This window comes from Myotis nattereri, assembly GCF_964212035.1.
Source record: "Myotis nattereri genome assembly, chromosome: 1".
Taxonomy (NCBI): Eukaryota; Metazoa; Chordata; class Mammalia; order Chiroptera; family Vespertilionidae; genus Myotis; species Myotis nattereri.
Window position 1 is genome coordinate 26,695,031 of NC_138075.1, and position 14,690 is coordinate 26,709,720.

Sequence of the window (14,690 nt, forward strand, 5' to 3'; positions counted from 1 at the left end):
ATCTCATTGTGGTTTTAATTTGCATTTCTTTAGTGGCTAATGATGTTGGGCATCTGTTAATGTGTTTAGTGATCATTTTCATGTTTTCTTTGAAAAAATGTCTATTCAGAGTCTGTCCATTTTTAAAGTGGGTCATTTGTCTTTTTAAATTTTATTTTTAATATTTATATTTTTATTGTTGATAGTATTACATATGTCTCCCATATCGCCCCCCCCCATCCCTTTACCCCCCCCCCCACCACCACCACCAAAGTCTTCATTATCCTATTGCCTGTGTCCATGGGCCATGCATATAAGTATATGAGTTCTTTGGTTTATCTCTTCTCGTCCCTCCAATCCCACATCGAGGTATGTCAGTCTGTTCAATGCCTCCATGCTTTGGGTCTTATTTTGTGGTCAATTTATATGTCTTTTATTAGTGAGTTATGATAGTTCTTTATATATTCTAGATATAAATATCTTATCAGATATGTGATTGCAAAATTTTCTCCCATTCTGTGGGCTGTCATTTGCTTTTTTGTTTGTTGGTGTCCTTTGAAATACAGAAGTTTTCCATTTTAATAGAGAAAAAGTCCAGATTATCTATTTTTTTCTTTTGTTGCTTATGTTTTTGGTATCATATCCAGGTAACCATCACTTACCAAGATCACAAAGGTTTACACCTACACTCTAAGAGTCTTACAGTTCTAGCTCTTACATTTAGGTCTTTAATCCATTTTGAGTAAACTTTTGTATATGGTGTGAAGTAGTGGTTCAACTTCATTTTTTCTCACCTGCTATCCAGTTGTCCCAGCACAGTTTGTTGAAAAGACAACCCCCGCATCGGACCATCCAACCATCCAACCATCTGGTAGTTATGACGCACACTGACTATTAGGGGGCAGATGCTCAACGCAGGAGCTGTCGAGCTGTGGTGACTTGGCAGCAGCGGTTCTTGGGTGATGCACCCCAGAACCAGAGAGGAGAGAGACCAATTCCAGGGTGCGTGCGTCACCCAAGAACCACCCTCTCGCAATCCGGGACCCCTCAGGGGATATTGGAGAGCCAATTTCAGCCTGATCCCCGCAGGTCAGGCCGAGGGACCCCACCTGCCAGAGGGACCCTGCTCACTCTGCAGACACCCTTCGAGCCATGGCGCTGCCCCAGGTGTGGCCGGCTGGGTTGGGACCATGGGAGGTTGGCTCCAGGGTGTGTCCGGCCCTTCTCGCCTAGTCCCGCCCCGCAGGCCTCCTTCTAATTAATTTCCTTTCAATGTGCACGAATCTGTGCACTGGGGCACTAATTTTAGAATAAAAAAGCTGAAATTAGAGAAAACAAAGGAACATAAAACAATAGGAGATATTAAGGCTGCTATGGCATTGTGACTATATTTGTAAAACCTGGTCTGGGATTTTTGCTTATAAAGGAAATCAGGTCTTGGAGAGCGTCTGATCGCATTCAGAGATAATGCATGTAGCCACTGTCCCTGTTCTATTCTGAGGGGATTTAATCAGATATAACCTCCAGAGTCTTCTGTGACTTCTCAGCCTTTGGGTCCACAGGGTAGAACAAATGACATCGGCTGAGCTCAGGCATGAACAACCAGGGAAAAGATAAGAAAAGACAGCACTTGATGTCAAGCTGTCAAATCTTTCACACTACAACCTGGGAAAGGGGAGGCAGACCCCAGCCATTGGCCCTGGACTGCAGCTGACTCGTCTCTCACACTTCTGCTCCGCCAGTCAGCACTCTCTCGGGGAAATCTTCCCCGATCCTCCAGAACGGCCGCAGATGCTACTTCTATGGTGCCCTTGGTGTTTTTATTAGACAGATTTGAAGTTGCCTATTTTCTTTTCTTTCTTCCCTGTAGAGCAAGCGTGTCAAACTCACCACCTGCTGGCAGCATGCGGCCCACAACGAATATTTTTGCGGCCCAGCCATTATAACGGTATGTAAGAAACATTTTAATAAAAATTTCGTAACTTAATTTTTACAGTATCCTGTTCTACATAATTATTAATAACAAACTACAACATTTGCTAATGACTGATTACTATAATCGTGTTGCATTCATTTCCCTTACGCGCCTTACGCACAGGCGCACCATTTCTCTCCACTAATACTAGCAGCGAATATTTTATTTTATTTTATTTTATTTTTTTTAAATGTATATTTTATTGATTTTTTACAGAGAGGAAGGGAGAGGGATAGAGAGTCAGAAACATCCATCAGCTGCCTCCTGCACACTTCCTACTGGGGATGTGCCCACAACCCAGGTACATGCCCTTGAGCGGAATCGAACCTGGGACCTTTCAGTCCGCAGGCCAGCGCTCTATCCACTGAGCCAAACCGGTTACGGCTAGCAGCGAATATTTTCGCAGCTGATGGCCACGTCATTAGTCTTGGGCTGACTTGTTTGGTGTGCGCAACAGGAAATATTTTGCTTTCGGAGAACAAGAAAAATAGGTTTATTTGCGTTACGCTTATTAATTTGTGCAGTTATTCAGTGTCTGGTAAGTTAATGTTCAAGAAAAAATATTAATTTTTCTTAAAATGTTCTATTATTTTATGTTAACGATTACTCATTTATTTCAGCCCTTTGTATTCAGCATGTCTCTATTGAAATAAACCTACGTTTCTATGAAAATTGAAGCTTTTGTGTGTGTTTTTCGGCCCACAGAAACTTAAACCTTGTTTATTTGGCCCGTGTTAGCGTTTGAGTTTGACATGCTTGATGTAGACTGTAAGCTTGTCAAGCAGAGAAAATACCTTGTTAACCACTGAACCGCCCATACCGAAGTGACCGGAATGATAAAGATCGAGTGAAGGAGTGAATGAATGAGTACTATGTCCCTTCTTTCTATCATATTCACGGAGCCACTTTAAAATGGAGTTGGAGCTGCCATCCCAGAGGATCCTCCATGCATGTCTTATGCCTCAAATCTTTGGATGTTAAAGCAGCAAAGGAATCTTTGCTGCACTGGGCCTAAGACAACATTGTGTCCCAAAGAACTGCTTGCAAGGATAACAAGAAGCAGATATGACTACTGGGCTGATGACTACTGGACTGAAAATTAAAACATTGTTTTGAATTAGCGTCACTCTGTTAGCTTATCTGCACCAGTAGAAATGCCTGATAGAATTGTCCCTTTTTCATAAATACCTCTTGCTTTTGTCTCCTAAGCTGAGGAGTTTGGATTTGGGTTTCCGCCCAAATCTGAGTTAGGGTTTCTTCCTGAATCAGTGCTTTTTGAGTAGCTATTCTTTTTTTTTTTTCTTTTTAAAATCTCAGATAAATGCTTTTTTGCCTCTTACTTTGGCCTTTTATTTTTAGGTTACCATTTCGTTAGAAGAGAACAATCTTACAGCATTACATTTAAAAGAGAAAGAGAGAGAGATGCTTTGTCAGTGTATGTGGGTTCAGTGGAGAGAGAATTAAGTTCGTTGTCAGAAACCCGAGATGCATTGCAGTTCTGGTTTTGTTACTGACGAGCCGCGTGACCTTGAGTCGGTCACTTGCCTTCTCTGGACTTGATCCCTCATCTGTAAGACGAGGGAGCTTCAGCACTCCTTCCAGCCCTAATGTTCTGTGAGCGGTTGAAAACAGGGCACATCATCTAGCTTTCAAATGTAGGCTCGCGTCCAGAAAAGCAATTCCACGGAACAGCTGCAATCTCCAACCTTTCGCAGGAGCCTCTGCCTCCTCCCGCGCCTCCACGTTGGAGCAAATATTAATAGCCAAGGGCCTCAGTGCGTGCGGTTTTTAATAGAATCCAATTTCAGTCCATTTAGAGTGGGACTTTTCATGCTGACTCGGGAATTTGAACTCTGTCAGGCCTGAGGGACTGAAGGCGTTTTCCCTGCCTCGGCTGCCGGCCCCGGGCTGGCGAGGAGAGAGTGTGGAGGCATTGGGAATGGGAACCAGGGGCATCTTAATCGAGGTGGCTGTAGATGAGCTATTTTGACCTCACATTCAGTCTTGTCTTTCCAACCCTGAGGCATGGGATGAGGATCCCAGGGTGCGGGAAGGGGAGCAGGCAATGACTACTCTCTTTTCTGACAATCGCCTTCACTTTGGAGGTGAAAAGCCACTGGCCTTTGGGCGGAGCCACAGGAAGAAAACTGTCGATCTTTGGATGCGACTAAAAGACAACTGGGTCTGAAAAGCATCAGAATCTTTCCAGGTGGTTGCTATACATTCTCTGTTGTGCGGGGAGAGAGCATGCGGTGGGAGAAGGGGCTTCCTCTGCCCCCTGCATCGCCCAAGTCCTGGTCCTGTACCTTCTGGAGTTGGGTGTGGGAATGTGGAAGGCAAACATACAGGCATGAGCAGCCAAACTATAGATGAAGAAACTGAGGCTGAGGGTGGGGGGAAGGAAATGAATGTTCTGTTTCATGCTTAGTCTGTGCTAGGCACGGAGCCAGGAGACAGGCAGTTCTTAATCCTCCCAACACCCTTGTAAGGGCATATGATATTGTCCTCATGTTTAAGGGAGGCTAATGAGGGCCTGAAAAGTCATGCAACTGCCCTGAGGTCACACGGCCAGTAGATGTCAAAGCTGGTGTTCAAATAAAGCTCCATCTATCCACTGCAAAAGTCACATGATTTGAGATAGTGGAGCCAGGGGCTTTGATTTATCTGCTGGACTCCTTCAGCAGCAGCTTTTTAACCTGGCTGGTCATCAGAAACACTTTAGGACTCTCTCTCTCTCTCTCTCTCTCTCTCTCTCTCTCTCTCTCTCACACACACACACACACACACACACACACACACACACACACACAATCGTATGCTGAGCATTATCCCCATGAGTCTGATTCAATGGATCTCAGGCAGAGCCTGAGATGATGCATTTTTTAAAAGCTACTTCAAGTGATTCTGGTGTTTCGGAAAGCACAGCAGTGGAGCACCTGGCTCCTCTTATAACGCAAATCTCCTAGGACCTCCTCACTTCTCAGAAGCACAGACCCGGCCCGGCCCTGCATTTACCTCAAGTAACATCTGCCACTGAATCCATTATTCATCCGTGCCAAGCTCCATGCTCAACATTTAGTGAGCACTTGCTATGTGAAGGCGTCGTGCTAGACGTTCTGGCTGCAAAAATGAACAAACCACAGCGCCTGCCTTGAATATCCAGGTAGCGGGGGAGACACACATAAACAGGAAATTCCAATTCGCTGTAGCAAATGCTGGCCAGAGGTAGGCTCGCGTTGCTTTAGGAGAGCAGACTAAGGGGTCAGGGACTGCTTTCAAGGAGTGATGCTTAGGGTCCGAACGGAGTTAGCAAGGCAAAGAGGGAGCAGGAGGGGTAAGGCATGGGCAGCTAGGCAGGGAACAGCATGCAGAGGCCCAGAGACCCCGGACATGGGTTCAGGGACTGCCAAGCAGCTGTGTGGCAATGGAATGTAGGGCCCCTGAGGAGAAGACCAGCAGGTGAGCCCAGAAGAGCCAGTGGGGGAAATCACATGACAGCCCTTGTGTGTTATGCTAAGGAGTTTGGCTTTTAAAGTGAATGAGGAGCCACTACAGATGTTCAAGCTACAGAGCGACACCATCCGTGTGCTTTAGAGGGGCCACCTGGCAGAAATGGGAGAGTGAGCCACAGGCAGAAGAAGCTGGCAACAGAGGAACACGTTGATTGCAGAATTAAGAATTTATGTATGTCAAAAAGCACCATAAGCAAAATTAGAAAGCGAAGCGCTTGGAAAGCCCATTTGCAGTGTTTCTTGACAAAAATAATATTCGTAATAAAATTACATGTTGATATTAAAGGTAAACATACCAATATCAAATGAATAGAAATTTCACAAAGAAAGAAGTACAAATGATCAATAAGCATATGAAGATGTTCATCCATAATAACCAAAGAAACGCAAGTTTAAACAATATTGACATCCTATTATTTTTCTATCAAATTGGTGAAGATGTGATAAGGCCTAATACCCGCCACGAGTGAGGGTGCTGGGAACAGGGCATTCTCAAGCGGCAGATAAGAGAGCGCTTTGGTACAAACTCTGGAGGACAGTTGGCAACTTCTATCAAAATTCTTAAAGATAGCCAAGCAATCTTTTCCTTGTGCGCAGTTTAGCTACAAGAATGTCTGTTGCAACCTTATTTACAACGAAGACTGGGAACAAATGAAATAAACACTATTAGGAGATTGGTTATCAAATAAGGGCCCATCTGTAGAATGGGGATGATGTTGAAAAGTTCGAGAGACACGCAAAAAAGGTGTAAAGATGTTATGCTCCTGACATAATAAGTGAAGTAGCACACGGTGCAAAAACGTGCGTCCATATGCTACCATGGACATATGTTTGAAAATGCTTAAAATGCCTCCGGAAGGATCTACAGGATATAGGAGTGAGACTAGATGTTGGCAGAGAGGTGGGAAGGAGATTTACTTCTGACTATAGAGATTTTTGTAATTTTTGAATTTTGTGTCTGTGTAGGTATTTCATATTCTAAAATATGCACATTTTGAAAAGTAAGTTATTAAAGAGTAAGTATATATATACAATATGCTCTAGTTTTTGTTTAGAAAAAAACACCCCACCACAAACTGTGTATGTGCATGTGTGCATTTATCTCAGATAGAACCAAAAGATATATCCCAAAGGATGATAATGCTTGTCTTGGGTACTAGGATTGTGGGTTGGAGTTTGTCCCCCCTTAAAATTCACAATACACATGTGAGGCGTTTATAATCATTACAAGAAAGGTATAATTTTTCTTCCCAAAGAGTCTATCCCAAAAGTACAAGCAGGAGATGACAAGGCAGTCAGATCCAGGTTTCGTGCTCCAGGTAGAGTTCAGCAGTGACATCTGCAAACAGCGTGCAGTTACATGGCAAGCCCTGTGTGCGCGAGGGGCAGGGAGAAGGAAGCGGGCGGGAAGGTGAACACCCCTGATTTTGCTTAGCAGCTCCCTGACGTCTCTGTTGGACAAGTGAACAGAAGATTCACCACTCAGCCCGGACATCAGCTAATACCCCGGGCAGCTTTTTCCTTTGGGATCATTTAACGTTGGGTCACAGTGAATGGAGTTCCAATAAGCATGTGTGTCTAAGTCACCAGACAAGCAGACAGCCTGTACACTTGTACTAGGATGTCCCATGAGGCTGTGCTCATTCAGTTCTGGGTTCCAACCTTTTTCTTGGGAAGGATGATAACAACCTTAGCCCCATCCGTCCGGTCTCGCCACAACTCACTCTTGTGACCCATGTTGGGAATAGGTACTGAGTCCTTCCTGAATGCAAGACCAAAGGAAGACCCTGCCAATTTGAACTGGTTCTACAGGCCACCTCTGACCTCATCTTATCCTTCGGATTCTAACAAGCAGTTCGCCAACTCCTGAGCTTTTCTGGGCTGGAGGCTTGGGGGCGGGGGGTTTTGCACGGTTGCCTGTGCTATGTACACTGCAGGCTGGTTTTGAATTGGGGTCACGTGAAACCATTTTGGAGGAAGAGGGCAGAGAGAGGGCTGTGGTTAGGGGTGGGGTAGAATGGGGCAGCTGTTACAGCCTTTTCCTTTTCCCCTTCTCCAGAGGCTGAGCTACAGGCAAGCAACTGTGGGCCCTTGGATATTCCTGGAACTTTCTTCTGGTCCCGGTTAGAAGCCTTTGAGAAGCCACGTGAGTATCCCCTGGGCTGCTGGCTCCTGGGCCCCTCAGCAGCCATGAGATCCTGCAGTGGTGGAGCCCCGGATTAAACAAATAACCCATCATCAACTTGGTATTCCCTTTCATCCTCTGCCTGTAATTGTGACTCTTCCCCAAAGCTGGGATGAGGTGAGGAAAGCTAGGCGGGTTGTCTGGACACATGCTGGCCCATCAGCAAGTAGGATGAACAATACGCAGAAATACCTGTGGGGCTCAGCTCTCTTTTCCTGGCCTGTTACCACCCTGGCGACTAGCGAGTCTCGTGTTAGGGACCTTTTTTTGTTTTCCTTTGGGCATTTTAAGCACAAGAGGCAGCTCAGGTACTACAGTCAAAACTTTTTAATGTAACACACACGGTCCTGCTCTTGAGCGGTTGTAACTGCTCAATATACTTCGTAGAGCAGAAACTAATTATAGAGTAGTTTTAGCTAGAGCTCTGGGGTCAGACACACCTGGCTCAAATCCTAGCTATTCCACTTAAGACCATGCCACCTTGCAACAGTTCATTTTTCTTTTATAAGTTTTTTTCCCCCATTGATTTCAGACAGGAAGGGACAAGGAGAGAGAGAGAGAGAGAGAAATATCAATGAGAGAGAATCACTGATTGGCTGCCCTCCTGAATACCCCACACTGGGGATCGAGCCCGCAACCCAGGCATGTGCCCTAACTAGGAGTCGAATTGTAACCTCTTGGTTCATAGGCTGAAGCTCAACCACTTGCTGGGCTGGGAGAGTTAGTTTCTCTGGTTTTCAGTTTTCTTATCCTTCAAATAGAAATGCCAACTCATAGGGTAATTGCATGAAAGAAATGAGCTTATACATGTAAAGAGCTGAGGATAATGCATTTAATAAATGCTAACTATGAACATTATTGCATCTGTATATATTTTAATTTGTACAATACTGTTTCTTTCACTAATCACACGGAAGATACATGAAAGTGCTTTGAAAAATTTAAAGCATCGTATAAATGAAAGGTGTCATTGGTAATAATCTCACACGAGCATTTCTGGACTCTTCCATAGGACCACGTCCTATGTCCCACAGCATATTGCACAAGGGTAGGCAAACAAGAAGCCCTCAGGAAATGTTTCTTATTTGACTGAAGCAACATGGCAATGAAGAGCATAGATACCAGGAGACTAGGCTGGGATAAAATTAGTTTAAGGCAGGAGAGCCAGTCTGCAGTCATAATTTATTCATTCAACAAATATTTGTTGAACACATTCTCTGTGCTAGATATCGAGTCCAGCTAATGTCATCAAAGAGGCTGTACAAGTCCCACAAAGTCCCACAAAGCCAACCCCGTGGGCAGAATCCCCAAGCCAGCCTACTCTAACACACAGAGGAGGCAGCCAACGCTGTAGACCAGGGAACAAATGGCCATTGGGGAAGCCCCATCCTGCCTGGCTGGAAGTAGCTCCGAGTGAGTTCGCTGGGGGAGGGAGTAACAGTGGGGGAGTGGCTGCTTCCAACAGAAATGACAGGAGTTTCTGCCTGTTAATTTATTTTTATTTACACTTAATGAGTCGCCCAGTCTATACAATGCTCTCTCCCTCCCCACATCCCCTTAGTGGTCAACCCTTGGCCCACTTGACCCTGCCCTTCTGCTGTCACAGCTGTCTGCTGGGGGATGGGAGGATGGTATGTGTGGTCACCAGAGGGCACTGAGAGTGGGTGTCAATGGCATGTGAATCCTGGCACAGTCTCAGATCCCCAAGGGCAAGAGAAGAAAGCACAAGCCAAGACAAGGAAGAGAGGCAGGGGCGGAGGCTACTGGGGGTAGAGGTGGGGAAATCCAGTGTACAAGTTCACGGTCTCTCTCCTGCCTTAACCAGTGCTCCTGGTGTTTGTCTCAACCCTGGATCTGTCACAATTGCCTTGAGATGCTCTGGTCTGTCAGAAAGGTGTGCAGGGTCCAGCCATGGGTTTCATGCCTGCTGCTTTTGGGATGGTAAACCGCCAGGATCTGCCTCTGTCAGAAACCCAGGCATTCCTGGTCTGTGAGAGTCCTCCCCGGCTGTCCCCACAGAGGTCAGGTCCCTCTCAGTGGCTGACCTGCTAGAGAAGAAGATATCTCCATTGTCAGGGCAGCCCACCAGATTCCAAATTTGCATCTCCTTCTTTTCACACTGGGAGTAGACAATAGTTGAGGGGCAACAGGAAGAAGAGATGGGAAGGGCGCGGGTGGTGGTGGGGTGGAGGGTGTGGGGGGGGCGGAGGGGGTGTTGGTGGAAGGAGTTGGGAGAAAGGACCAGAACCCAGGGAGGGGTTCTCTGCCAGGGGATGCCTACAAGTCCAGGGTCGGGCGCAAGTGCAAGTCTAGAGAGGTGTTGTAGTTAAATGGCTTCCTTCTCTCTCTGGGAGCATCTGCTGAGCTTCATCTCCGTCAGCTGGATATACCGAATCACGTTGGTGTCTGTGAGGAGAGAAACACACCTTAGAGGACACGTGGTGAGGGGAAGTATTGGGCCCACAGCTATAGATCCTGGACAGGCCATCCTCAGTCAACTAAGGTCCATGATGCCAGCTGTCATCAAGGTCCTGAGAGGGCAGCCAGGACGTTGGCATTCTCCTCCATGGCCTCCCCCTAGCAAATGTGGACAGGTCACCCTGACCCAGGGACAGACGGGAAGGAGAGGAGAGGAGGAGGGATGTCCCCCTTTATTTCTATGAAACAGCATATCCCCGTGCTCCTGAGTCAGCACAGTGAGCGGAGGCTCTGTTTAGAGTTTAAGTCCAGGCACGTTACCAACTTCTTGGAGCCTCCTGTCTTGTCTGCAAGAAACAACTTCCATTTATGAATGCCTACTTTGTGCCATGTTATCTCATTTAACCCTCCTTGAAACCCTGCAAGGTATGTAGCATCACCCTCCCTGTGACAAAAGGGAAAACTGGGCCCCAGAGAGGTTAAGTGTGATGCCCAAGCAGACAAACAGTATGTGGTGCATCTGACGCCAAAGCCTGCCTCTCCTGGGGGTCATACCTTCCTCATGACATTTCTATGAGGGCCAAAATAGGTTAGCCTAACAGTGCTAATCTAATGACGAAGAAATATTACTTGAATGTAATTTTTTAAATTGAAGAGTTTAAAATGACTTTGCTTCATTGTCTTATTTTTGTCCTTATAAGTAGAGTCAGGCCACCGCACCTCAAACTGGGAAATTATCCCCCAATCCCAGCTTTTAAATTGGTGAGTGGGGTATGATGCGGAACAGCTGTTTAGCTCTGCACATACCAGCATATAAGAGTTACAGGGCTGCTAGAGGTGTTCGCTTCCAGAAGTAGAAACGAACGCTGTAGCATTCTAAAATATGCCACACATGGCACACATGGCAGCCAGAACAGTGCTGGCATACAGTAGGTGTTTAAGAAAATTCTGTTGATCGAGTCCAGTTCTTTGTCCTCAAGTGGGTTACAGTACAGTTGGGGGAACATGACTGATTTCAGAAAACTAATCAAAACATAAAGATATTGGTGCTCTTACAAAAATAAAGAAAACTGTATACATTTGGAGATTTGCAAATTGATCCTAAAGTTCTTAAAGACTTCTTGGAAAGAGAAATGCATTTAAAAAAGTCAGCCCCATGAACAATGGCAACATCAATTTAAAGTCATTATTGAAATGTTATCTCTTCAGAGAGGTTCTTTCTTGCCACCAGGTCTACAATAGCACCCCATTTACTCTTGATCCTTTTTTTCTGCTTTATTTTCTTCATAGCACTTAATACTACTAAATATTGCATTATCTATTTGTCCAGGTGCTTACTGTCCATCTCCCTCCATTATATCATAAACTCTTTGCATGTAACAGCTTTCTTTCGTTCCCTGACATCTACTCAGCACCGAGAACAGTTCCTGGGCCATTGTAACTGCTTAATCAGTATCTGTGGGATGAAGGAATGGCTGAGCTTGTGGATGTGAATTTGCAAGAATGGTACAGATAACGCATCCTCTCAGGAATGGGATCTGACTGGAGAAGGCAGAGCACGCTTCCTGGAAGATACTGGGCTCAGCACCCAAGTCATTCCTTTGTGTTCTGTCTTGCCAACCAGAGTGTGAGCTCCTCAAATATATGAGCCACCTTTTCTCATCCACATTCCTGGTGCCCAGCAGAAATCTGGGCACATCATAAGAATTCAATATGTATTTATTGAGTAAGTGAAGAAAGCTGGATTCTGGATTAGAAAAGACAAAGAATTCTATATTCAATTTGAAGAGAGGAGGTGCCCAGGGAACTTGCATGGACTGTATGTTTTCCTTATTCTAGGTTCTAGCGGTCACCTGACCCCTAATTTGCCATTTCTGCACCTGCCTGGCCCCACATCATGAGAGCTGCCCATCCCAGTGAGAGGGCCCCTGGAGCTGCCAGAGGTGGCTGACGATGAGAAAACACATCAATTTCTGCCTTACCTGTTGGCTGTCGGGTCCTTGCTTCTTTCAGGTAGTAGAGTGCTTTGTCATAGTCCCCAAGGTGGTAGAAGGCCACACCAGACCGGTAAAGGGCCTTGAAGTTCTCCCCTTCCTTCTTCAAGACTTTGAGGCAATACTCCTTGACTCGTTCATAGTTTACCAGCTCAGCCTGGAGCAGGCAGGCTGGAGAAGGGAGAAAGAAGGGGAAATGCCATCAACACAGTAGCAGTAGGCTCTGAATGTCTCTCTTTGGTTCTTTCTCCCCATCCAGAGAAGGTTCAAGAATGTTGGGGCTTCACATGGGGTTCATGCCATGAAATGTGCCATCAAATAATCCTGGGGTCTAGGACCCAGTTTCATCACCAATGAGATGTGTGACATTGAGCAAATTCCTTAGTCTTGTACCATAGGTTGAATTGTGTCTCTCCCCCTCCCCCACCCCATCCCTACAAAAGATGTGTTGGATTGTGAATCCCCAGTATCTCAGAATGTGACCTAATTTGGAAATAGGGTCTTCACCAAAGTAATCAAGTTAAAAGAGGTCATTAGAGTGGGTTCTAAGCCACTATTACTGATGTCCTTATAAAAAGGGTGCTATAGGTTGAATGTGTCTGTTTCTCCACCCTCCCTCCCTTAATCCATATGTTGAAAACTAATTCCCAATTTGGAGGGACCTCTGGAAGGAGACTACGTCGTGAGGACAGGGTTTTCATGATTGGGATTAGTACTCTTATACAAGCGACCCCAGGGAGCTCCTCTACCCCTTCTGCCTTGTGAGGACACAGTGAGAAAACAGTCAGCTAAGATCCAGGAAGCAGGTCCTCACCAGACACCGAATCTGCCAGTGCCTTGATCTCAGACTTCTCAGCCTCCAGAACTGTGAGAGATAAGGGGTTGTTGTTTGAGCCACCCAATCCATGGTATTTTTGTTTAGCAGCCCAAACAGACTCAAACAAAGGGGAAGTTTGGACACTGAGATAGACACACAGAGGAAAGATGAAGTGAAGAGACATTGGAGAAGATGATCATCTATAAACCAGCAAACCCCAGAAGCGAGGAGAGACGCAGGGAACAGATTCTCCCTCACAGCTCATGGAAGGAACCAGCCCTACCAACACCTTAATCTTGGACTCCTAGCTTCTGGAACTGTGAGACAATACGTTTCTATTGTTTAAGTCACCAGTCTGTGAGACTTTTGTTGTGGCAACCCCAAGAATAAGCTACAAGAGGCAATCACAATACTAACCATGGCTCATACTTGTCCAGTGCTTATCTTGTGCCAGATGCTTGTCTCATTGCTTTCCTTGTATTGCCGGATATGATCCTTGGAATACCATGATGTCAGCTCTATTATTATTCCCATTTTTCAGATGAGAAAGCTGAAGTCCAGAGAGGTTAAGTAATTTCCCAAGGTCACACATCAGGAAAGAGGCAAGGCTGAGCTTTATTTTTTTAAAATATATTTTATTGTTTTTTTACAGAGAAGAAGCAAGAGGGACAGAGAGTTAGAAACATCAATGAGAGAGATCGATCAGCTGCCTCCTGCACACCCCCCACTGGGGATGTGCCCACAATCAAGGTACATACCCTTGACCGGAATCGAACCTGGGACCCTTGAGTCCGCAGGCCGACGCTCTATCCGCTGAGCCAAACCGGTTCGGCAAGGCTGAGCTTTAAATTCATGCTGTCTGGCTCTAGAGCCCAAGTTCTTTATTGAGTTGAGAGGATTATATAAAATAATGGCCATAATGTATTTAACACAGGGCGTGGTACATGGTAAGTACCCAAAGCGGTATTTAATATTATTATAATGTTTTTCAGCCCCGCAGCCCTGCAGTGACAACTACCTCTGACTTGATTCAAGTTCTCTTTCATACATGTTTCACTCTTCAGTTCCCAGGAGCAGGGGCCTTCTGATAGGGAGTGCCCAGCCCCCACACAGGGCACACCTGTGGACGTGAGAGGCCTGGACGTCCCAGGCAAGAGGAAGCAAGGCTGGCAGGTGCCTGTGGTGGGGCCCCTCACTATTCCACAGTCAGCCATTTCTGAGTAAACCATCTCCCCCTGAAGCTTCCCCTCACCAGCAATCAGGGTCCGACCAGGGTGAGAACTTGTATGAACCCGAGAGCGAGTGCCTCTTGCAATTTGGTTCCCTGGTAGCCTCACTGGCCTTGCCATAATCCCAGCCCTGCTGAGCTACCTCCATCTCCATTCGATCACTCAAATATTCAGTAAAGAGTGTGAAAGGGATTGCAAAAAAAAAAAAAAAAAGGCACCTTCTCCGAAGCAAATAAAAACGAACTTAGGAGCCTGGCCAGCCTGGCTCAGCGGCTGAGGACTGACCTGTGAACCAGGAGGTCACGGTTTGATTCCTGGTCAGAGCACATGCCCAGGTTCAATCCTCAGTAGGGCATGCAAGAGGCAGCAGATTGATATTTCTCTCTCATTGATGTTTCTTTCTCTCTCTCTCTCTCTCTCTCTCTCTCTCTCTCTCTCTCTCTCTCTTTCTAAAGATCAATTTAAAAAAACAGATTTAGGAGGCCAAGCTGCTCCTTCCTGCCGAGACCTGGCTGGTGGGGCGAGGGGCGTCCTGGCGGGTTTCTGTGCTCAGGTCTCTCGCACATGAGAAGAACCGTCCT

At 46.0% G+C, this 14,690-nt stretch overlaps 1 protein-coding gene across 1 annotated transcript in view; it reads right to left on the reverse strand.

The window, feature by feature from the left end:
• Positions 1-8,465: 8,465 nt before the first annotated feature.
• TTC9 (tetratricopeptide repeat domain 9) overlaps positions 8,466-14,690 on the reverse strand; it is a 29,540-nt gene continuing 23,315 nt past the window's right edge. The window contains exons 2-3 of the mRNA XM_081088001.1: positions 12,052-12,234; positions 8,466-10,057 (exon numbers count right to left, since the gene is read on the reverse strand). Coding sequence (XP_080944127.1) covers positions 9,978-10,057; positions 12,052-12,234 — 263 coding nt within the window. The 3' untranslated portion in view covers positions 8,466-9,977. The remainder of the gene's footprint in view (positions 10,058-12,051; positions 12,235-14,690) is intronic.